General features: G+C 41.6%; 2 protein-coding genes across 18 annotated transcripts in view; both read left to right on the top strand.

The window, feature by feature from the left end:
• Window positions 1–13,877, top strand: part of TMPRSS11F (transmembrane protease, serine 11E) — a 44,465-nt gene extending 30,588 nt beyond the window's left edge. For 9 of the 14 annotated variants that reach the window (XM_025150262.3, XM_025150261.3, XM_046940835.1 and 6 more), the window contains 9 exons: window positions 3,250–3,373; window positions 4,358–4,476; window positions 6,229–6,296; window positions 8,048–8,211; window positions 9,228–9,266; window positions 10,851–11,031; window positions 11,269–11,534; window positions 12,354–12,496; window positions 12,916–13,877. In XM_025150262.3, coding sequence (XP_025006030.2) covers window positions 3,250–3,373; window positions 4,358–4,476; window positions 6,229–6,296; window positions 8,048–8,211; window positions 9,228–9,266; window positions 10,851–11,031; window positions 11,269–11,534; window positions 12,354–12,496; window positions 12,916–13,077 — 1,266 coding nt within the window. In that variant the 3' untranslated portion in view covers window positions 13,078–13,877. The remainder of the gene's footprint in view (window positions 1–3,249; window positions 3,374–4,357; window positions 4,477–6,228; window positions 6,297–8,047; window positions 8,212–9,227; window positions 9,267–10,850; window positions 11,032–11,268; window positions 11,535–12,353; window positions 12,497–12,915) is intronic. The other 5 variants (XM_046940837.1, XM_046940840.1, XM_046940838.1 and 2 more) reach the window with 1 other exon arrangement.
• A 1,795-nt stretch (window positions 13,878–15,672) lies between these two features.
• TMPRSS11D (transmembrane protease, serine 11D) overlaps window positions 15,673–24,359 on the top strand; it is a 48,375-nt gene continuing 39,688 nt past the window's right edge. Inside the window, exons 1-3 of one of the 4 annotated variants that reach the window (XM_040699757.2) lie at window positions 15,673–15,878; window positions 16,425–16,560; window positions 23,315–24,302. The gene's annotated coding sequence lies outside the window, so the exon portion shown is untranslated. Of the gene's footprint in view, window positions 15,879–16,424; window positions 16,561–20,174; window positions 24,303–24,359 lie in introns of those variants that run through there. The other 3 variants (XM_046940832.1, XM_040699758.2, XM_046940833.1) reach the window with 3 other exon arrangements.

Below are 24,359 nucleotides of genomic sequence, written 5' to 3'. Positions count from 1 at the left end.
GCTCATCAGATGCTACAGTCACTGGATTATTGTGGTCTTCTTGGTAATGAAGTAGGTTTTAAATGAGCACTGACTGCTAGAGGAGATATGATGTTTGTTTATAGTCTCACTAAGATAAGAGTTTTGTTCTGAAACCTTTTTGCTAGTATAGTTCAGACCAAAAGCCTCCTGATATAGACTGTGAGGAGGTAGTTTTCAGAGCAGGGAGGACTCAGCCTTCCAAGTGGAGATCTCTTAAGGATTACTTTTGAGGAATTAAGGTTATTTTCATGCTCTCATTAGAGTGGCTGCTGTGCTGGAGGACAAGTGTATTGGTGTTTCCTGATTTCTCTTGGATTTCTCTCCTGACAATGAAATGGCAGGTTGCTGTAGTTTAGACAGTAAGATAATAATAATAAAAATATATATCAATGTATGTTATAAGGAAAAGATGCATCTGTAAGTGAAGGGGATCAGATCATCTCTGCCTCTGCATTCTTCAGCACCACAGAGGAGTCACTGTTTCTTTAGCCAAGGGTGTGTAGTAGGGTGGAGCAGAATTTTCTTGGTGACTGAAGCACAGAGAAGATCGTGCAGAAGTCTGATTGCTGAACATAGGGGTCCGCCTGCCACTGAACTATTTAACTACAGAGACAGCAGTCCAAGGCACAGGAATCCCTACCAGGTGGTTATTCTTGTAAAGCATGAGAACCCTGCACTTCATGATATAATAGCAAAAAGGCTAGAGGAGTGAAGGAGCTAGTTGGTGACGTAATATGTGATTACTGACTGAATGTGCGGAGTGGACATAATCTGAACAAGAACTGGCTCTTCCTAACACCGTAGTCAGCCTTGGCATGTGCTGCTCCAGTGCAAGAAGTACATGCTTAGTGTTGCCTGTACTCAAGCTTTTCTTCAAAGATTATAGGTGCTTTTGGGACAAATAAGGCCATCTTTTCTCTGCTGTCTGATTCCTGGAATGGATGGCAAAAGATTGAGTATTTCTTACAAATCTCTAAACAGGAGAGCTTTTCCTTCCCCATGCCTTTGCACAGCTGGTAACCAACAGGTCTGCTGCTGAAGTGAATAGAAAAGATAGATGCTGCTTAGCTAGGTCCTGCACCTGAGCTGCCCAGCTAAAGGATATATACTGGCAGCTATATACTTGAGGAGGTGGTGGGCATTTTCACCCAAAAGCGATTTTTCTTGTCCCAGTTCTTTCTTTAGCAAGGTGAAAAAAAGAGCATCCTTCTAAAGAGAGGAAACTGGGATTTGAAGACGTGTTTCTGCTTTAGTTTGTATGTTCATATACAAAGTAACAACTTATATAAATATAGAAATATATTGAAGTGCTTCCTTTAAACTATTTTTGTAGGACTGAATACTATGTGCCACTGCAATTTGGAGATTCCATAGAAAGCAATCCTGACTAGCTCAGACTTTGAGGCAGCTCTCACATGCTCTACAATCTGCTCTGCACAGACCTTCCAACAGGAACTAAGCCTGTCTAGTAAGGACAGGTACATTTGCAGAAAACTTCTGCAGTAAAACTTAGCAGTTAACACCACCTGTTTGAGAGCATAGAAACTTTTCTGCCTCCCTTCTTAAGAAAGTCTGGGATACGCACCAACACTCACTGGCTAAAACCAAACTTTCGGGTGAGGAGATTACTGTGTGAGTTGTTTCCAACTACCCTTCTCTTGCTGAACACCTCTGTGTGAAGACGTCAGCTTCTTTTGTGGCTCTACCAATTTTTTTCTTTTCCTGATTTGTGTTTCCTGCCCTGTGTTCCTCATAGCTTTGCTCAACTTTCTCACCCTTAAGGCAGAGTGTAGAACTCCATTCACTCTCCCCTGACTTCACTATTCTTTGCTGTCATAGGTTTGTGCATTGTGCCTTTACCTACACTGCTGGTCTGTCCTCTGAGTGCACGTCTTAAGCCACTGGCAGGTTTTGCTGTTATCCTGCTCTCCTGGCTCATTTTTGCTTTCACTGTGTTGCCTTGTCACCTCATAGTGAGAAAACATGTGAACCCTCCGTCTCTCTGCCTGTCTGCTCATTACTGCTCTTGTCTTCTTGGGTGTTGTTCAGAAATGACTGTGCCAAAGGCCTGAAAAGGGGGAGTATAACATCAAGTGTGTCTGACCCACAGCAAATGCAAACGTGGTTTAGTGGTAATAAAACAGTATGGTGACTAGTCAGCTAAGAGCTTGCTATGGCTGTGTTTCACTTCAGTCACCTTGAGGAATTATTCCACATGTTCTTCTAACAACTTGTACTAATGCCAACCACAATGCAGAGACTCAATGCATGGCTTGACAACAAGTGCATAGCAGACTGTAGAACTACTAGGGTTCTGAAATAACTGCAGTTAAGGCTTTGCATCGTTGTACAGCAACACTACTGAGGACATTTGCAAAAATGCAGTTTTCCTAGTGTTCTCTTGCCTACTGATGCACAAGAGGAAATAAACGGGAGGAAAAGGCTCATTCTTCCTTTATCCACATGTTGGGAACCTTACTCACCTTTTCAAAGGTCTGTTGTTGACTTTTAGTGCGTCACTAAGACTGGGTCTTGTTGCCATGTACTGACATGTTAGTAGATATTTCTCTCTGTCAGATTGTCTGGCAGGAGCCACAACACTGTCTCTTACAATGTATGCATGCTTCTGGTGAGAAGAAACCCAAACCCAGTAGGAGACCAACATGTGTTACTACTCATAACAATGAGTACATTTTGAGTAACAACTCAAAACTGTGTTTTATTGCATCTCTTATATCCCAAAGTGCAGAAGTTAACACATCAGCCATGAATTATTACAGTCAAGTTCAGTTTAAGCACCTGCCTGGGCAGCCAACTGCACTTGATATCTGGGTAATATTTCTTGATGGGAAATTGTCTCTACTAGAGATACCTGCACTATACCTGAGGCTTTTCTCAGAGGCGATGTGAGGTAATGAAGGCAAGTTGGAACACAGGAGATTCTTACTAAATACAAGTAAAAAAGCTTTTGCTGTGAGGAGGGATTACAAACTGAACCAGGATCCTGAGAGGCTATGGGATCTCTGTTCTTGGAGATACTAAAAACCTGATAAAGCCTGGGGAAACACGCTCTAATGGGAGCTTGTTTGAGAAGTTCAGACCCCTAGCATTCAGGGGCCTTTCCAACCTGCTTCTGTGAGTTCGTGTCGGTGAGCTTAATTAAGCTCAGGATCTGCTAATGTGTTTCTAACAGAGTTGAATTTTTACATATTTTCTTTTCCAATGCAGATATTGACTCAGATGGACTCAGGAGGGAGGAATGTGAAGCCGTGGAAGACAGCCGTCATCGTTGTGTCAGTGATAATTGGTCTGGCCCTCATCATTGGCTTGATTACTTATTTTTTGTGCCATTGTAAGTGCATCATTTTGTTGTCTTGAGTATCTATTGTGTTTCACTTGCTATTGTAGGTCCTGCCCAGTGATTTAATTATGAAATCCCCTGTGGGTATAGAATCTTCATGAGAACTTAGTAGATCCTGTTAAACTCCTGCATTAATCGTAAATCCTGCAAGAATACTTAAAATATCGCTTACTTGAATGGGGATTTAAAGTTTGTCCATTCTTCAGTTTGTCTTGCCCTGCTACCTCCACTGTTATCCATGGTTAGGCAAGAACTGTGTGTTATGTGTAAGCCCAGAAGTGTCTTAACACTCAGGGGATGTATGCGTAGTAATCTTGGTCTTGAACAAGGTTTTTGCAGAAACAATCTGGTACAACGTTACAGAAAGATAAAGGACAGAGGTTTGGGTTTTCTGGAGTCCTCATTGCCAAGGACTCTGTTCCCAGTCTACTACTGTGAGGAGTTTTGAAATTAACTCCTGCTGTGACAGAACTAGCTGTATTGCTGTCTTTGTTCACCAAGATTCAGTGAGGCTATGGATAACCGTAGGGTGCTAGACAATGTAGTGGCAGAGCTGCAGCTTATTTTTGAAAGAAGCTTTTTACTAATTTTGTATTGTAAAGGCCATCGGCCATTCACCTGAGAGACAGATTTTTAAACTTGACCCAGCTGCTGAATGAATGCGAACCGCTCTGGGAGGGCCACCTGCCTCTGAGGGGCAGGGACATGCCAGAAGGCATCTAATCTGATGGTCCTCAGAGAAGGTTTGTAGTAGATGTAATTTAGAGCTGCTTGGGATGGATTTAAGGGTGGAAATAAGTCCTGAGCTGTGTGGTGCGACAAGATGTCCCACATCCCCCTTGCCTCACTGGGCAAGAGTTTGGCCACAGCTGATAGTGTCGCAACCAGAGCCTGGGAGTCTTGTGCCATGCTCTGCACAGAACTATGCATGTCTGATTTGTACTGAAGGAGTAAAGCAACTTTTCTTCTCTTAAGTAGATCAGGACCGATATTACAATGCAACTTTCCTTATCACCAATGTCCCATATGACCTTCAGTATGGAAGGCAAACGACGGAGGAGTTCAGATACCTGAGCCAGGAGATTGAAACCATGGTAAACTAAGTTTTTTCTCTGTCTCTACCTGCCTGTGGTGAAGAGTCCTACAGTTGTGTGGTTGGAAATAAGAGTCAGGGAGTGATTGAGTTTCATGCTCATGTACCTAGATTATATAGACTATACTAGGGTATTCCAGTGCCAAAAGGTAGGAGAAATAAACACTGGAGTAAGTGGAGTCTGTTCTCTGGCTTTGCCATTTACCTGTGCTTAGTAGTGTAATTGAGACTAACCCAGTCTGCTACTGCCAACAGAGAAACTGACAGTGACAAGGTTAAATTTTAAATGCTTGGGAAATAGGGGAGATTGCTGGGGTGGAAGAGCTCTACTGAGAGTTTGTCATGCATATGGCTCTCAGCATCATGGTGTCTGCATGCCTTGCAATTTTTCTATGGTACCCACCTTTCCAAATCATTTAGAGGTAGCTTGGTAGTGGTTTTGCTGCTTAGGGTGGATGGAAAAAACAGCACGATCTGATCAAGGCTGAGCTTATCAGTATTGTTTAGTTCTCTTAGAAATAATCAGAAGTTAGATGCCTAACTACTATTAGGAGCTTAGTGGTTTTGCCACAGTTGCACAGGACTTGCACAGAGAGCAGTGAATGATCCTGTGCACCCTCACACCAAATCAAGGAGGATTTGGAAGCAGTCATGGGCATCTTGATTATGCAATCAGTGCAGGAATAGCATTCAACAGGTGGAGGATGTTCTTTGCTGGCTGGTGATGTGGATTTTACCCTAGCAATTCCAGTGCTATTACTTATTGAACTTAGAGAGCTGGGCACTAAAACAGCAGGTCATCCCTATTAAATAAGGGCTATACTGTGGAAATCAGTAACTAAAAGCTCAACTGCACAGCAGAGGAACAGTTAAAGCTGTGATGTAATGTTCCGATTGGGTCTGTATAGGGTGTAAAACTAGAGCTGTAAGAGGTTGTTTGCCCTGCATATGCATACTGGCAGCAACTGTTGCTTGGCATTCTTTTCCTTTCAGCAAAGACACCAGAAAACCAAGATGATACAGAAAAGAGGCAAAAATGTACTTCTAAGATGTACAAAATACAGTAAGAAAGGCTTATACGGACAAAAATAGCAAAAGAAATCCTGGTAACTTATTTAAATCAGAAAGTCGGGATTGCATGTCTTCTTGGGAGCTATTATGTGATTTGCTTCAGGACAAGTTCTCCCCAGATTGTAGAAACATAGAATCAGTCAGTTCATCCTTATTGCCTCTTGTCCTGTCACTGGACACCACTGAAAAGAATCTGACTCAGTCTTCTATACAACCTTCTTAGTCATCTTCCAGTCATCTTTATATCCTCCCCAGTCATCTTCTGACTCTAGCTTTCAACAGGGAGTGTTAAATTCCTTGTTGCTGTCTCTGCATTCAGGAAGGAGGAATTATACAAGGAGTTCTTCTCTGCTTCACTACAAACTTGTCAGCTTTGTCTTTTAAATACTACTGTAGTGGTAAAGAGGCCTTGCTGTGTGCAAGCAGATAGTAAGCATGCATGCTGTCTGTTCCAGCAACGATGTAGTTGAAAAGGTGCCCAGAGAGTAGAACAGAGAGCAGAATTTGCTAACTCATCATTTATTTTTATTCTGCAGTCTCCAATGGAAGTTCAGCAGTAGCTCTGGTGTAGAGATGGGGCTCTAAAGGCAGTTTTTGTGTTTTAGGGGTTCACAAGACTGTTTCAGTTTGAGAGGATGCATGTATTACAGGTGTATTTTGATATACTCTTTTCCTTTAACAGATGTATAGAGTATTTAAGGGGTCCTTTCTGAGCCGCAAGTACGTTAGATCCCATGTTGTCGCTCTAAGGTAAGTAATTGAAGGTCAGGAACAAGCAGAAATGTGATAAATATGATTTCTTCCTACCCCCTTGACCACGGGGTACGTCCATGGTTGCTTATGCTTGGATCATGCCAGCTGGATATCTTAAGTCTTGGCTTGTTGTCACTTTCCTTCAGAATTTTCAACATCTGTGATGGCTTAGGCTACTTCAGAGATCAGCAAGGAAGAGAAGACTAGCCCTATACTTCTGCAGATTGATCACCTGAACACCAGCTCTTTGTGGCTGGGATGCAGTAAATGAATTGTTAGGTGATCCCAGCCTTCACTGCTAGTTAAGCACTTGAGTGATCCAGCTCTTTTTTTCCACATCATGTTTTCTGTAGAAACTCAAGCTGGTACTTACACCCCCCCCCCCCCCCCCCCCACCATGGTGTTCAGCAGGAGATGACTATTCTCTCCCCTTTCTGCAAAGATATGAAGGAATATATTCCAGTGTGAGATATTTGCAGAGAGAGGAAAGGAGGCAAGTGGGGGCACATGGATATGGAGGTTCTGTGAGACCTTAAGTCTCCCTTCTCCATGCAGTAGTTATGTATTTCTGTCAGTGGTAAGAACCATTACTTCCCTCTTTGTCACATGATTTGGGTTTGGAGTAGTTACATTTCTGTAAGGCCCAAAACTGCTGTGGAATATTTTTCCCTGGACAGCAAAGAATGCCATGCTTCCTGCAAATGTCCTTTTCCACAGCACTTTGGGACTCTCTTAGAATCATAGAAAGGCTTGGATTAGAAGGTACCTTAAAGACCACTCAGGCACAGCCTCCTATTGTGGGCAGAGTTGCCACCCACTGGATCAGTCTGTCCATTGCCCCATCCAACCTGGCCTTGAACATCTCTCAGATGGGACATCCACAGCTTCTCTGGACAACATATTCCACTGCCTCAACACCCTCTGTGTAAAGAATTTCCTCTTGTCATCTAGCCTAAGTCTCCCTTTGTTTTTTTCAAAACTGTTCCTCCTTGTCCTACCACTAGTGGATCATGCAGAAAGTCTCTCTTGCTTTGACCTGTGCCTACATGGTTATTTCTTTAAGATGTTCGACATTTTTTTCCACTGCTGGCTTCTTCTGTAAACCTCCCATACTCTGTATTAACTGAAATTATAAAATCTTGGACCTAGACTTCAAGCAACCTCTTTACTTTTTAGGCTGACTGAACAGTGCACTGCCTCTAAACTCTCACTAGAGACACCTTATCTCATGCACCTGAGCACTGTCAGCTTACCTGCATCTCTGCTGTCTTTGCCTCTAGGTTTCTGTTGGTTTTCCTTTAGACTGTTAGTCTAAAGCATTGGGCTTCATATTTTATTATTGATATTAAGTGATCATGCCTTGTTCTGATAACGCAAACTTTTGAGATTTTTTTCTCTGGATCCAAAGGAACTTTCTCATAAACTGACAAGTTACTTAAGCGTAAAGGAATAGCAGAAGGCCTTTTTAATTTCTGTAGGTCTAGGCTAAGCTGCATAGACACTAGGGGGAGTGAACCTTCCTCTCCTCCCAGAAGATTCTCTCTGATCACTGCTATAGTATGAACCAGGCCTTCTGCTGCCTGCTGACATATGTCATCCTACCTTGCTTATGCACAGCTATGCTATTCATTCTGCACATCAGTGCAGACCAGACCTGTTCTTATATAAAGAAAGCAGACATCACAAAGCTGGACACAGAGGCTTAGTGGGCAAAGAGATGACACCACTTTGTTTATGTTGGTTTGCAGCCCAGATCCTGGTGGAGTGCTTGTATCTGTTGCTCTGGTATTTAAATTTCCCTCAGCTGACAGTAAGGCAACAAGCTGGAGTCATGTCAACAGTGTGTTACGTAGAAGGCTTGAAATAAGCTCAACGTTCTTGAATGTTGACCAGTCTACCATTAAACTCACAGGCAAGTGGCTTAGGTTTGTGTTTATAGCTTGGAATTTGTTCCTCATACTTTGCTATTTCAGCATAATGAGTTTCACTTCACTGTGCAAATATATGCAATTTCTGTTTTCTTCTTTTCCTTTCTCAGAGTTGTGGTATGGGCAAGCCATATTGCCTTAGCGGCTGACAGCCCAGGAACCTGAAAGAAGTAGTAGCATTAAGAGAGCTAAAGCACACTAATACCCGGTTTATATACATGTGCGAAGTCTGCTCTATGCATCAGAAGTGCTCTGTGTGTGACCTGGCTTTGATACAGCAGGCCAATGTGATTCATTGAGAAAAGACCCAACTTTGCAACCCAGGTTCACAAATTACCTTGCTAAGGCACACAGTGAATTGGAGAGGAAGCTGTATTACCAGGTTCTGAAATGTGGAGTCCTCAAGCTATTTGAAAAATGCAAAGCTGAGATGGTTCCTTTCTCCATCATCTGTCATTACCTTTGCATATTTGCCAGATTGCTGTAGCAAGCATTAATAACCAAACATTCCCTGTACAGTAATCCTGTCACAAGAGTCTGTCATTGTTTACCACCAGAATCTGTCAGCGGGCGATTTTGTAGGGAAGAAATCAATAACATTGCAGTTTAGCTCCAGCCAAGCCCAGTACTGAGGATCTGTGACCACTTTGCCATAATAAATGTGAACATATGCATATAGGCTTTAGTATAGCATAGGCTCCAGCACATGCAGATGTTATTTGAGCCTATTTAGTCAACTACTGTTTTTTTCTTTTTTTTTTTAGCTTTGAGTTAAGACAAGAAAAATGCACCCTTTGGCCTTGCACTTTGAGTGAGGAACAGAAGCATAATAGAACTTATTCAGTAGAGTAAATTACCCTTTTTACCATACTGTTACTACAAGCAGCAATACAAGTAATTTCATTTGTTTGCAGGATACAGGGAGTCTGTCTTAGATCTCATATAGATTTCACATAACAATGTGAAATATCTTCACTGCATTCTTTGTTTTTCATTTCAGAATTGAATAAGGAGAACGGAGATAACCTTTTAAACAACTGTAAGTACAAATGTTTTATAGAAATCATCAAGGGACTTAGTGCCATCAGTTCAGTGTTTGTAAGATTTTTATACTTGAGATGCAAGTTGAAAAATAACTTTTTTAAGCTACTAGAACAATAGGTAATTCATGAGCCAGAGAAGGTTTTAGCTCTTTTTGTTTTTCTTTTTGGAGTTTTGCTTGCTCTGCAGTGTTCACAGTTAGGCATTCCAACTTGATGGTGGGCTTTAGTTTTGGCTGCGGTAAGTAGATGAGTTGCTGTCAGTGAAATTTTCACAAGGACCGCAGTTGTTGTGAGCTGAAAATCTTTTTGGATGAGTGACTGATACCCAATAAAACTAGCAAGACTGAAAAATCAGAGCATTAAAATGTTGTCCAAGTTGCATCTTCCAAACATTCCATACATGTAGGCCCAAGGAAAGCCCTAGCTTTCTCTGAAAATGGTCGTGCCAGATCTTTTCTTCTACAAGAGAATCTGTTGCTTACAAAGCCCTTGTTTAGAACTTTGCTTCATCATATATGCATTCATTCCTGCCTCTGCCCTAAGCTGGTAAGCTGTTGTCTCTACAGGTATAACAGCAAACAGCACTCCCAGTATTTTGCTGGCAAAGTAGCTCTTAGACTACTCATGAATTCATCATTCCTTTCTTCTCTTGCCACTAACAGTAAATGTTTGCAAAAGAAGGGCTGTTGTCTTCTACCCTGCACAGAGTTCATGTCTTCTTGCTGATTATTCATCTTTGGGCCTTGCAGGAGGGTCAGAGGTGCTGCATAGCTGTGCCAAACACAGAAGTGGAAGTGAGCTATTTGTCTGTCTGAGCTACCTGTCACCATGTGTAGAAGCTGCCTTATTCCTTCCAAAATGTCTTCCATTCCACCCTCTCTTCCCTGCAAAATTTTGGCAATAGAGTTGGGAGCTTAAAGCTTGCAATCTTCAAGGAAAAGACCAGAGGATGGGAGAGAGGAAAGCTGTCCACTGTGAGAGCAAGGCAGTGAAGTAGTCCTGGAGAGGGACAGATTCTGAGTCTTTCTACCATTTTATGCTCTCCAGTGAGGTCTTATAGTTTCTCTGGAAACATGGAAACAGAATCAGTACCTTCTCAGCTGTTACAAAGGGTCTCTGAGAACTAGAGACCTGTGGCACCTCTGCCTACCACTGTCTTGGGAATTCAGCATGTTTCACACGAGCTTTTTGTGTTTAAGTCATTTCTTGTTTGGATCTGACTTTTTTCAATGGAGTAGAAAAAACTTACTGGAGAAAATAAACAGTCTGGTATACAGCCTTCCATTGCCGTGGAAGTTCACACTGCTTTGTGTGTCTGGCAACTAGTTATGTTTTTACCAATCTTTGTTTACATCATATCTATCCTGAGACCCTTGTGACCACACCACCCGAATGCTCTGCTCTTGAAGGCACTGCTTTAGGTGGAGGCTGTCTCTTGGCAGCTCTGCCCTGTTGTGCCTGTGCCAGCAGCCATATGGGCCTGCCCAACAGGCAGACCCTGGGTTTCCTCTATCAGCTAACAGAGCTGCCTTTGTTGGTTTTTTTTTGGTTGTTGTTTTGTTTTTTTTTTTTTTTGACAGTCTGTGGAATACGAAAGGAGGCATTCTCCTTCACAGGAGTGGAAAGAATAACTGATGGACAGCGTGCACGGGATGGAGAATGGCCATGGCAGGCTAGTATTCAGCTCGATGGGACACATTACTGCGGTGCGTCGGTGATCAGTAATACGTGGCTAGTGACTGCAGCCCACTGCTTTAAAGGGTAAGTTATTAGCACCCTTCTGATCCTGTAGGACCTACAACTTCAGGTTGCTCTGATAAATCTACTCTGACTTTTCATGAACCACTAATGCCTTTATCTGCTGGAAGACAATGAAGCTCGGCTCTTCTCTGTTCTGTAGACAGTCCTGACCATGTGACATTTTTCTTAAACAGAAAGCTTTGTTTCTATGGAAATCTTTTTTTGTGTGCTTGTGACATAATTGCCAATGTGTTTCAGAGAAAGAGAACCTCGGAGATGGACTGCCAGCTTTGGAATTCTGTTGAGACCTCCAAAACAGAGAAAATATGTCCGAAGAATTATCATTCATGAAAAATACGATGGCTTTGTCCCTGATCATGAGTATGATATAGCTCTTGTGGAACTTGCCTCCTCTATTGAGTTCACAAGTGATGTGCACAGTGTCTGTCTTCCTGAAGCATCTTACATATTACGGGATAATACTTCCTGTTTTGTCTCAGGTTGGGGAGCTTTGAAGAATGATGGTGAGTGTCTCTTTACTCCCTGTGGAGGCTTCCTTGCCCCTCACGCATCTAAGAAGACTGCTGTTGATTTTATGATTTTTATTTGTTTTGCACTGGTGGACTTAGTTTGTTGGAGTTGTTTTGATCAGTGGTTTGGAATATGGGAAAAACTCCTGCAGGATAGCTTTATAGGATTAAGAGCTGCTTTTTTGTTGCTGTATGCACTGAAGTGATCGAATACATTCTGTTGTCCATTCTCACAGGCCTAGTCCTCTGACCTGAGCTAAGACAAACCTTTCAGTTATGTCTGTCACAGATCTATCATAAATTTTCCTCGGTTAATCTCTCTTCCATCCTAATTCAAGCTTCAGTTCATCAAACAGCTCAAATGAGCTTCATTCAAATTGGCCAATGTCACTGAGATTAGAGATGATGAGACTGTAATTCTATTAGTAGGAGAGTAATTTGAACTATAAGCTGTATTTCATGATAGACTCTTGACATGTACAGTAATGGTCAAATGGTTGCTTTGCGGTTAATCAAATGGGTCTTTCCAGTGGCATTAAAGATACACCATGGTATATATAGCCAATTGTTGATTTGAACATTGAAATGTACAAAAATCCCTTTGCCTGTTATGTTAAAGAGCATCTGTTGAGAGTGGAAGATAGGGAGCAGTTGTGTTTGGGATGAGTAGCTGAAAAACATCAGGCAAAAATAACTTTCTTTAGACATTCTTCAGGCAATGGCAGGAAGGCTGTAGGAAAGCCTGGCTACTCTTAATCCTTGCATATCTTAGATTGAGTACTCTGCTAAGTCTAATATTACTTTTCCTTCTAGGCCCTAGTGTTAATCAGCTTCGACAAGCAGAAGTAAAAATTATTAGCACTGCGGTTTGTAATAGACCACAAGTGTATGCTGGAGCAATAACACCAGGAATGTTGTGTGCTGGATACTTAGAGGGACGGGTGGATGCTTGCCAGGTAAGTCTCATCTTAAGTAAGAAGGAAATAGGGTGGGATGGAAAGTGACTTTTCCTAAAAATCAGAAATAATTAAGATTCTACCATGGTATCTCTTTTGTTTATGGGGTTCAAGACCTTAAGATGTAAATTAAGAGCTTCACTGCTTCTAGGTTGTGATCTGCACTTACATGCTTACTGTTGTTTTTTTATAGTATACTTTTGAGAGAATGCAGATGTAATGGTCTAGAATAGAAGAGACTGTGTTAGATACAGGCTATCAGCCCCTGTCTTCTCAGTAAAGCATGCAGAGGTTAATTTATAGCTGTAATCTAGAGAAAAGTATCTGTCCATTGTAACATAACAATATGATGCTCTCTGCATTAGTGAAGTGAATGTTGTTTGCTTTTTGTTCCTGTCCGCTGACATTTTTCTCTTTAGGGTGATTCTGGTGGGCCACTGGTGCATGCAAATTCCAGAGGAATCTGGTATCTCGTGGGAATAGTGAGCTGGGGTGATGAATGTGGCAAGGCTGATAAACCAGGAGTGTACACACGAGTGACTGCATATCGAGACTGGATCGCTTCCAAAACAGGCATCTGAAATCTGTAGTTGTTTTCAGTTTTGTGGGCTGTGTGAAAGGCTATTCCTCTGACACACTCTGCTCTGTGGTTGCCCTCTAAACAGCTGCTGCCTTGGCATGTATTGGTGTATCAAGTGCTGGCAAGCTTGGAGTAGTCTAGGACTTGAAATTGGTTTGGCCTACAACCAGAAAGGAATGGACTCAATCATGTGACATAGGAGTTTGTTCAGGAACTACTCTGTCAAAGGGACAAAGACTTTGGTTTCCGTGCAGCCTACTGACCCTCTTCTGTGTCCAAATCTTCTGGCTGCTATTTTGTGGGCAAAGCATGAGCCCACAAATCCGTTTACCAGGATCTAAAAACAGATGTAACTAAAATGTGACCCATCCATTTGCTGTGTGCTTCTAAGGCCCTGCCTGTCTGTAGACCAGCTACCATCAAGCCCCTGACTCTAAGACTGCTGCACTTCTGAATTCTCCTTGAGCTTTTTTTCCTGCATTGTTCCATGGAACATATGCTAACAACGGACAGAAGATGGCTTAGAGAAATTTCATTTCCTAATATCATGTCATACAGTTACCTAAGTGAACTTGGAAGTATTTTTTGCTGTGATGTCCTGAAAAAGTGATCACTGAGAAAAGCCAGCTTCTGTCCACCGCCTTTGAATGCATCCACTTCCTGCTTCGTATGAACATCCCCTACCACAACATTTGCTCTGAAAGTGATTTCTGGACTTGAGGCCAAATAGTACTTTGTGTTCACACTAGTCTATTGTTGTACATAAATATCTGACTGAATGAAATTCCATTTTAAAAACTTTCCAGATTGTATTGTTTTTAATTAAAGTCGTAAGCTTTTTGTGCAGGTTTGTAACAATCTCAGTATGAACATTGCCAGTAAGTAACCATCTCCCAAACCTGCTTATTCTTATGAATGGTGTTCTCAAGTCTTTATTAATATAGAAAAGTTCACGTGTATCTCTTCAGTTACATTCAAAAAAAAAAAAAGAAAAAAAGAAAAAAAGTCTTAGTGTCATGGTGGAAATACCTATCTGCATGTCTACTTCAGAACAAGGGATGACCCATAAGTCAAAGTAAAGATCTTTTTCCAGTCAGGAATTAATGCCTGTGTCTTATTGCTAGACCATAGGTAACCCATCTGATCTCACAAACTTCATAGTCTCTCTACCTTCATTTTCAGGAGCCGATGTTTCTCAAACTTTCTATACTGTAGAAGTGGAACATGCCTATTCTTGATGAGGATGCCTTCCTTAATGCATCTGCAGAGTATTTCCAATGTTTTATTCTGGTTGCTAATACTGACAACAGTGAGTGATCTTAATTGCTAGATACAGGAGTTAGTCATTTGTTTTTGATGGTCAGAAGAAGAAGAAGAACTCAGCGAAGGAAATACTAGCCACACTGCCAAGACCCAGAGCTGATCCAGTGTGGCAGACAAGCCAGGCCAGGAAAGACAAGCAAAGGAGCAGGCTTTTTGGCATCTTCATAGTTAAAAGATCTGGGGATAGGGGGCCCTCACTAATTATACTCTTAGGATTTAAGTGTTGTTCAAATTCAGTACAGGTCAGTTAACATCATCAGGGTTAATCCTAGGGATCTCTGCAGCTTGCTTTAAGCCCTGCCCAACAGAGCAGCAACCCATAAAGTTTACAGAATTACTTTATTACACATCCTGTGATTTAGGTGCCTGCAAGCACAGTGAACCATGCTTTGTCTTTACTGGAGGTGTGGGGTGTTTGAACTCTCAGAAAAGATTTGCATGAAGGAGAAGGGTCTGAAGCTGTTGTTCTGTGCTTGTGTATTAAAATGCCCTCTTAGGGAACTTTTTGTATGGAGTGATGTGTGATCCAAAAATAAAACTTGAGTGGCCCAAGTAGGAAATTTAGGTAGGAAATAAGAGGTATCAAAGTGGTTCCATAGGCTTGAGGCAGTGAAATCTCATTTTAGTCCCTTTAGCAGAACTTGAATTTGAATTATATTACCTGTATATTATGCATGACAAATGTAAGATATATTTATTTATTTGTTGTTTGTTTATTTGGCTCGTAACTATATCCAGACAGTGAGTCACCTTGAAGAAAAGCACTATTACAAGACTCCATGACTTTTCAGTTCCCAAAGCACTTCAGACTTGGGTTTTCAAAGGACAAATTTCATTGTAATTCAGGAACATAATGTTTTTAGACCTGCCAATCTCAGCTATTACGCTGTTTTCCAAAAAACAGGTAAGTAGATGTCCAAAGGATTTCTTTTGAATTTTTGAACTTTGTAGTTGTGCTTGAACAAAATGAGAAAGCATTAAGCATTTTACTCTGTGCAAAGGGCTTCTATGAGTGTAATCCTCCCAAGTAGTGCACGCAAAGCTGAAAAAGTGAACTTAGTGTTTACTTTGATTTTTCTGATTCTGAGAATCCAGCTGGAGAGATCTAGTACATGACGCACCTTAATGCTGGGCGCCAATGCAGGGTAGCCAGGAGGGGGGCTGTAGAGGAGCAGACACCTACACAGTGTGTTTTGGGAGCCTTTTTTTGGATTCCAGTTTTCATGATAGCAAGTGGAACAAGCTTTCCTGTCTGGTTTCTCTTGGAAACAATGTGGTTTTCATGCTCTGAGGCCTCTCGACTATGCAAAGCAGTATAAATGAAAATGCAATAAGTTCACTTCAAAGAATGCCCCTCATCCACAGGAATGCTGGTACAGATGGACCTCATGGATCCAAATCCCTTTCTTATGGCAAAACTACAATGATGTCAGCATTGTCTAGCTTTTCCTGAGAAAAATTGTGGAAACCTGAAATAATGTAGGTAGCAAAAGTTTTGTTTGCTTTAGGTGGCCTAGCAGATATGTATTTTTTCTAAGCTGAAGTCTTAAATTTCTATGAAATCACAAGATTTATCTGTTTTCCACCATGTTTTTGTTTGGAATTATCATTAAGGTGGAATGAGATGCATCTAACTATACAATCAGACATGGCACACAGGAATGTAATTTGTGTTAATTTAATAAAAACAGTTAAAAATAATGTCTTCTCTTCCACGTATTTGTTAATTTCCTGTGTTATGGCAAACAACTGTGAGCTAGGAACTGATCTGTTTTACAACATGGCAGTGATTCTGTACCATGTACTTATGTACTGGTTTTTATGTGATCCTTGACCATCTGTCTTCGTTGATGTGTTTGAGGAGTGTTGCTGTGCTCATTTGTACAGGGCTTAATCCACCTGCCCTAAGGTTACCTAGTTTTGCATGCTTTCAGGCAAAAGCAAGGTCTTGTGTCAGCCACTAGAGGGTGAATCGGGTTGTCTAAGAGCTGTAATCTCCTAGCTACTCGTGTTGCTCTGTTTCAGCTCAGCGAAGGGAATCGAGAGTGCAGGGTACCATGTCAGTGTTGCCTTGATGATGCAAAGATGCTCCATGATTGTCTTGCAGAGTTTGAGAAGACTACACATGTTCAGCTTTTAGAGTAGGCATCTGCAGCACTGGGTGAGTTTTGATCTCTTCCTTTCCCCTCCCTGCTACATGAGGAAGTTGGCATCAAGTGCTCCCCTTTACATATATATATATACAGCATGCTATGGATATGAGCAGAGGGCCAAGTAGATTTCTCCTGTTTTTCTGCTGCACCAGAGCCAAACGATAGTGTTGTGGAAAAATTGACTGGAAATGCGCAATATCGGGTAGCATTGGCATCTTGGGTCTATCTTCTCAGTTTGTCAGCTTTCCTGCAAAGAGGATAACGAAGAGCAGCAGCAATTTTGAGTCTGGTAGGACAGGATGCCTACAGTGGCATAAAGCAGCTGTTTGCTTTGATTTCCTCTTTTTGAAAACTGATGATTCTTGTGGATCAAAGATGTCAGTTTTAGTCTTGTCCTTTTCCTATAAGGATGGGAAACCTGGTACATTCTCTGCTAGAAAAACAAGCTCTTGATGAACAAAGCATGCTGGAGTTCATTCATCCTGGTATTTAAGACCTAGCAGACAAACAGAATGTCTTGGATATTTAGATCAAAAGGGTGAAAAGAGTACAGTAGCTTTAGTGCAATACTGCATGATACTCAAGGTTGATAGGGATGTGAGGATGGCTGTTCATTCTGAAGAACAGTAGTCCTTCTATCATATATCTCCGGGTCAAGTGCAATAAAGGGAGTCTTAAATCAGTAGATAAGCTTCTTAAAGGACATCTTTGTAACTAAGCTGTTTCATGGTGTTTTTTTGTTTGTTTGTTTGTTTGTTTTAATGGCTGAATCACATTTGTAGATGTTGGAAGGAAACTCTAGATATCATAGATTCCAATCTCCTTCCTAAGTAGACCTCTGCCCTACAGTTGAACACACAGGAAGATGTCCAGACGGGTCTTGAATATCTCCAGAGAAGGAGACTCCACAACCTTTCTGGGCAGCCCAGATCTGCTCTGCCACTCTCACAGTAACAAAGTTCTTCCTTGTGTTAGTATGGAACTTCCTATGTTCCAGTTTCTGCCTACTGCCCCTTGTTTTATTGCTTCTTGCCACTGAAAAGAGTGCCTCCATTGACTTGACTTCCATGCTTTAGATATTTATAAACAGTTATGAGATCCTCTCTCAGCCATTTCCAGCTGAACAGTCCCAAGTCTCTCAGCCTTTCCTCACAGAGGAGATGCTCCAGCTCCCTAATCATTGTGGCTTAACAGAAAACTGCTTTTTGCTGATTTTGCTGACAGAGCACATGCTGTGTGCATGACACTTTTTAAATTTAAGCGTTACTAAGCATTTGGTAGATAGCAATGGCACCATGATCCAAAGATGTGTTCAGCTGATGTGGTCCTATCTGGCAGAGGGAGCCATGTGTGTGGAGTTTCTGCTGAAGGAACAGAAATGAAGAACTGAAGAGAGGATCAACTGCTATTTTGTATGTGTGGTGGGAGTAGCTCCTTCTTTAAAATGTATGTCGGTTTTCTTGCGCTCTTTGATATGTTATTGCTGCAAAGAAAACCTCTCAGAACTCATCTGGTTAGAAGAGTTGGGCAAATGTTACAGATGACTGCTAATCTGCTTTACTTTAAAGTTTGCTTTTTAACTGAACCTGTTCTTAAATGACACTTCTTTAGAAGACTGTTTTGTTAGCAAGCCTCTGTACCTTGCTAATGGTTTTTACTCAGATGTAAATTAGCAGTTTCCCTACAGACAGAGAAGAGGCTCTTGTGAAACTTTTATTTAAAAGTGCAATGAGTTTCGTTTCTGTAAGCTTGGATAGGTCAAGAAATGCATGGACTGTCTCACATCTCTGACCTTCCCTAGACTCTCAGGATCACCTGCAGTCTGCAACCTTTGAGTGACCCAGACAGTCTGGCACTCCAGGCCAGATGACCTGCATACCAAAGGTACCTGTTACTGAGATCATCCTTGCCCAGTGGATAGACCATCGCCCAAATGGCAGACTGGTACTAAGAAACCATCTGTCCTGCAATAAAGAATGATAGGAGCATAAGAAATATTTTTTTCTTCACTGTAACGGAGTGCCAGGAGAGGTTATAGACTCTCCATCTTTGAAGATACTGATAACCCGTTTGGACATAATCCTGAACAACCTGATTTGGCTTGATTTGAGCCAGGGGGCTTGGGCTATCCCATCTATAGTACTGTCTCAGACAAGCTGACTGCCCCTGATGGTTTCAGTGACAGGTAAATGCTCTAGCAAACAACCTGGGGACAACTGACACCTGGCCATCTTCACGCTGATGGCCAGTACTTTCTTTGGATGCAGTACCTAGTGCTGTTGTCTGCAGCTTATCTGGCACTATTACCACTAATACAGTAACCAATATAAGTAGTAGAGCATGGAGAGGAAAACAAGCTATCCTGTGCCAAATAGGTAGAGAGAGGGTTAGCCAAGTGTAAGCTTTCACTTAAAGGCACCAAACCTACAGTACTCCAAACTGGGACCCTAATTTTGCTACTGAACAGTCCTGCTTGAAAACGTGCTGAGATTTTCTTAATAGTTACTCAGCCTTTTAAGTCCAAGTTGAAGGACAGCTGGAGTTGAAAAGGCCGTAAGATGGAGGTCTTGGGCTTGATGCTCATTATGTCAGCGTAGTATGTGAAGCCTCAAAGACCATTACAACATATGATACCTCAAGTGGCTGTTCACAAGAACCACACTTCAAGTCTTGCATGCTGCTGCAAAGTAAACTGGGATAGATAATAACTGTGACAGAAGGACTTTCAAAAAGGCAAGTTGCAGCTTGGCTTTCAGGAGGCAAGTTAGCTGCTAAGAACTAATATGAAATCATATCATCATGTTATAGAATGGCCTGGGTTGAAAAGGACCTCAAAGATCATCTAGTTTCAAATCCCTTGCTATGGGCAGGGTCACCAATGACAAGACCAGGCTGCCCAGAGCCACATCCAGCCTGGCCTTGAATGCCTCCAAGGATGGGACATCCACGACCTTCTTGGGAAGACTGTTCCAGTGCGTCACCACCCTCTGTGTGAAAAACTTCCTCCTAATATCTAACCTAAACTTCCCCTGTCTCAGTTTATAACCATTCCCCCTTGTCCTATCACTATCAACCCATGTAAACAGTCATTCCCCCTCCTGTTTGTACGCTCCCTTCAAGTACTGGAAGGCCACAGTGAGGTCTCTCCAGAGCCTTCAAATCTAAACTAGCCATTTTCTAGAAACATAGAGCCATAAGAAAGTCTTGTTTGGGGCTTTTTGTCTCCTGCAGAGAAGGCATAAAATAGAATGGTTCAGCTGGAAGGGACCTTCAAAGATCTTCTAGTCCAACTGCCTGACTTCTTCAGGGTTAACCAAAAGTTAAAGCATGTTATTGAGGGCATCATCCAAATGCCTCTTCATTATTGACAGGCATAGGACATCAGGCTGCATCAGTGGTCCCAGTAGGTCTTTCTGCTTTGTGAAATGATACTGTTCATTTAATTTGTGCAGTACCTGTAAGGTAATAGTGAATTTATTTTTATCTTAATGTACCTCATTTCTTTTTAGGCCTGATCCAACCATATAAAGACCTCACATTTCTTTGGAGATGCTTTGCATCTTGACTATGAGCAGAGGATTTGTGCAGTGACTAGACAGTGTAGATTCTTAGCTCTATTGCTAGGTAACCTTGGGAACAAAATGTGGGCTGGCCTGTTTCGCTGTACGAAGTAGCAGCTCTGGCTGAGCAGCTGCAGAAGACAGGTACGCGTGTGTTACCATTTTGTCTTGAATGGGGTGACAGGCTATGAATTCTTTCTTAATGATACTGGAAGTGGGGGACTTCTGTTGTCTAAGGGCGTTGCCGGTATTCTGGGCTGGCCTTTCTGGCTGCAACGTAGACGGGTGTAGCAGTTTCTGTTATAAGGGCACGGAAAGAGGGACTGTTTGGAAACCAACCAGGGCAGGATCTAGCATACCTGAGAGCTTGAGGCCATTGCTATAACATCTTAGAGCTTCTGCACATTTAGTATCTCAAAGCTGTATGGGCATGTAATAAAATTTGGCCTCAAGTGACTTTTCATGGCTCAAGATAAAGCACTTGGCTTATCTCCCAGCCTTGACATTTGCTCTAGAGAATCATTCCATCCCTCTAATGGAAATTAGATTTTTGTTTTTCTGCTTATCAGTTATTAAAAGCCATAGCTGGGAATTTCAGGTGCCAACAAAAGGATGGGACAGTAAGTTGTTTTTATTTGTCAAAACAGGAGAGGAATATAGCATGTCTCTAGCTGAAGTTAAGAAGTATAAAGGAATTTTGAATGCCAAATGCAAGATGCCTTTATATTTTCAGGAGGAGAGGGACCTGAAGCTACAACTGAGTTACTAAGGTGAGCTGATGGAAAATGAGTTGACATCTCCTTGGGAAGAATTTTAGTGGAGCAGGTCTATTTGTTCTTACCAGTACTTACAAAATAATGTAGTAATTTAGGTTAAAAGAGGCATTCAAAGGTAATTGTCCAACCCTCTGCTCAAAGCAGGTCTAATTTGTTCAAGTTGATCAGTACCATGTGCTTTAACAGTGTTTCTGTCAGTTCTGTTAAATATTGCTGGCAGGAATATTCACTTCTCACTTTGAAAATAATGCCTGACATAGTCTGTGATCTAAAATTCATGGCCCGGGCTGAATAACTGGTAGACAATTATGTAAAATATCTTTGCTTATGAATTCCAAAGATGTTATTGCTTTGGGACTGGCCAATGGCCTTCTCTCAAGGCGTTTTCCATCTCAACAGTCATGCAGCCTATATGAGTATGCAAACATAAACCAAGGCAGCTTATTATTAGCATTCTTAGGCAAGCAGACTGTCTGACTGGCTGGGCTGACTTTGCAGGGTTAAATGGAAGGTATTGTTATTACATCTTTTTGCACTTTCATTTACCAAATCCTGTGCGCCCACATTGTCTCATTCCCACCCTATACTTTTGATAGCTAGTTTCTCTACTACTTCCCTTGTATCAACCAAAAAACTACTGCCCGTGTTTGCTGAATAACTCCCTAATACCAAGCACTTTGCAATTTGCTAATTTATTATGAAGAAATTTGTTCCTTAATGATTGTCTTTTCTTGGCCTGTGTACTGTTGTTCTTGTGGGACAAGTATGTGTAAACAGCTTCTGTATGTTCTGACATAGGTAAGAGTATTTCTTTATTTTCCACTGTTTAAAAAAAAAAAAAAAAAAGCCATCTATTTTAATTATTAGGCAGGTCACAAAATATTCATTGATCCTATGGAAACCAAATCACATTTCTGGAATATCTCTGTTCATGCTCTGGAGTAAAAACAGGAAAGTCTGTCCTTTTGAGGTGAGCTCCAGAAATTAACAGAAGTAAATGTATTTGTTGTCCAAGTCCTATGCTGTAGGACTACCTCCTGAAACCCTTGTCAACTTGGTGTTCTTCTAATGAATACTCTCCTTCTCCAAGAAATCTCACTGCAATACCCAAGATCTAGAGTAACTTTTGCCTTCAGCTCCAGCTGTTCGCTAAAATAAAACTCTCTGCTGGCATTTCTTTTTTACCTGACCCAGATGGGTAGAGTTGGCTTTTGCTCTTCTGGGAACATCAGGGAAATTTCTGTGCATCGTATGCTGTCAATACTTCAAGGCCACGCTTGACCTAGGGTACACAGGGCCCATTATTAGTGGTCTTGAAATACAAATTGTCCTGGTTTCAGATGAAACAGAGGCGATTTTCTTCATAGCATCTATATGATGCTATGTTTTTGGTTTAGGAGAAAAACAATATTGATAACACGCTGATATTTTAGTTGTTGCTGAGCAGTGCTGCACAGAACCAAAGATGTTTTAGCTTCTTGCCCTGTCCTGCCAGCAAGGGGTCTGGGGGGGGCACAAAGAGCTGGTAGGGAACAGAACCAGGACAACTGACCCAGACTGGCCAAAGGGATGTTCCACCACATGACATCATGTGAAAAAACTACAATATGGTGGGGAATTGGCCAGAGGAGCAGCCGCTGCTTAGGAACTGTCTGGACATCAGCTAGTGGGTGTTATGCAACTGCATCGTGCATCACTTGTTTTGTAAATAAATATATATATACACACATAAAAATTATAATTACTACTATTTATCTCTTCCTTTTCCATATTAGTAAATAGTTTTTATCTCAAACCATGAGTTCAACTTTATTTTTTTCTGGTTCTCCTCCCCATCCCAGTAGGAAAGGGGGGAGTAAGCAAAAGGCTGTGTGATGATCAGCTGCCTGCCAGGTTAAACCACAACACTAATGAAGAAGTTAATGCTACTAACCCACTAACAGTGTTTCTTACTTTTATCTCTGTGTGCAGACCATTGTGCACAGCCTCAGCTTGACCATTCTGAGAAGGAATTGCTACATGCTTATTTGGCTTACATCCCAAGCTTAATTAAGCCTTTTATATTCTACAAGAATGTGTTTTGTCAGAATGAAATAATTTGTGATCAGAAGGTTAAAAAAAAAAAAGCAAGAGGATTTAAACATATTTTGAATAACCTCTGGATTAAACTGGTTGGTAAGGATGGAATGCTGGAGTTCCTGTGGATGTGCATGTGTGTTCTGGGTGGAGCAAGAAGTACCTTTAACCAAGTACTTTTCTTCACAAGCTTTCTTTGGGTTTTATTGCTCTTGAAGAAGAAAATTATGGTACTGGGTGGGAAGTAGAAGGGAAGGTCAAGAAGAGAATATTAGTACTTGAAACAGCTGTATATTTAGTCACTAAAGCCTTATGTAAGGTAGGTAACTGCAGCAATGTTTTTTCTACAGGGAGCGAAGAAGTCAAAAAAAGCAATTTTGATCCAAGCAATGGAAGAAATCAGAGAAACAGGAGATACTGTGCAGCAGCGTACAGCTTTTACCACTGTCCTAGAAGTACACTGTCTGGACACTCGTTCCTCAAATTGCTTTGAAGTTCCTATGAGTAGACATTTTTGAGGAAAGAAGGCACTAGATAGAGCTAGATGAAAATTTACTCCTACTGTTTTTTACCCCCGTTACCCAAGTTTTTGTAAGTTAGTAAGTGTTCCCACCAAAATGACTGCAATCTTGATAGGTCATTGAAAAGCCAAACACTTCAAACTTTATAGCAAAAATCCAAGTGCATCAGAGGCTGGAAACAAAGAGTTTGGACTCTGATCATTCTCCTTTTTAGACTGGGTATTTAGATGTAAGGGCAGAATCCCTCACCAGGGAATATCTACTTTTCTCCCTTCCAGCTGGCTCTGAATAGCCATGTTTGTGCTGGAAGAAGGGAATTCCAAGGAGATTGGTGGCCCTTTTCACAGAGTAAGCATTTTCCACAGGCGGGGTTATGCCAACCATTAAATGACTAATGTATAATTAGGAGGCTGGATACTTATAGTTGTCATGTCCCTGATGCCAGGGGAGTCCAGGACGACTGTGAAGGAGTGAGCATCGAGGGAGGTTAGGCTTGGTTGACCAAGCCATTTATGTCTGTATTTGTTTTTGTGTTCAGCTTTTGTGTTGGCAATCTCAGGAGGCAAGTGACTTAGCAGTGCAGACAGTGTGGTGGCTCTCCCTTATGGCTTTTACAGTGAGTGCATGGTAGAAGGTGCTGCCAGCCAGAAGGCCTGCTGTAAGGACACAAGTTGGGCAGAAAGGGAGTGCTAGGAAAGGGAAATTTAACACACTTCCTGTTCTGCTGTGGTGAAGAACAAGTCTTCTTGCCTGGGCCGGTTTATCTGCTCTGTCCATCTCTGCCTGGGGAATTCTTTGATGCTGAGCTGATCAGAAGGTTAGAGTCTCCTTATCGACTCCATGCTTACCTCTGTTTGTTTTTATTCCGAAGTTT

This window comes from Gallus gallus, chromosome 4 (genome assembly GCF_016699485.2).
Source record: "Gallus gallus isolate bGalGal1 chromosome 4, bGalGal1.mat.broiler.GRCg7b, whole genome shotgun sequence".
NCBI lineage: Eukaryota > Metazoa > Chordata > Aves > Galliformes > Phasianidae > Gallus > Gallus gallus.
Note: the sequence above shows the minus strand (reverse complement) of the source record. Positions and strands in the feature narration are given on the sequence as shown.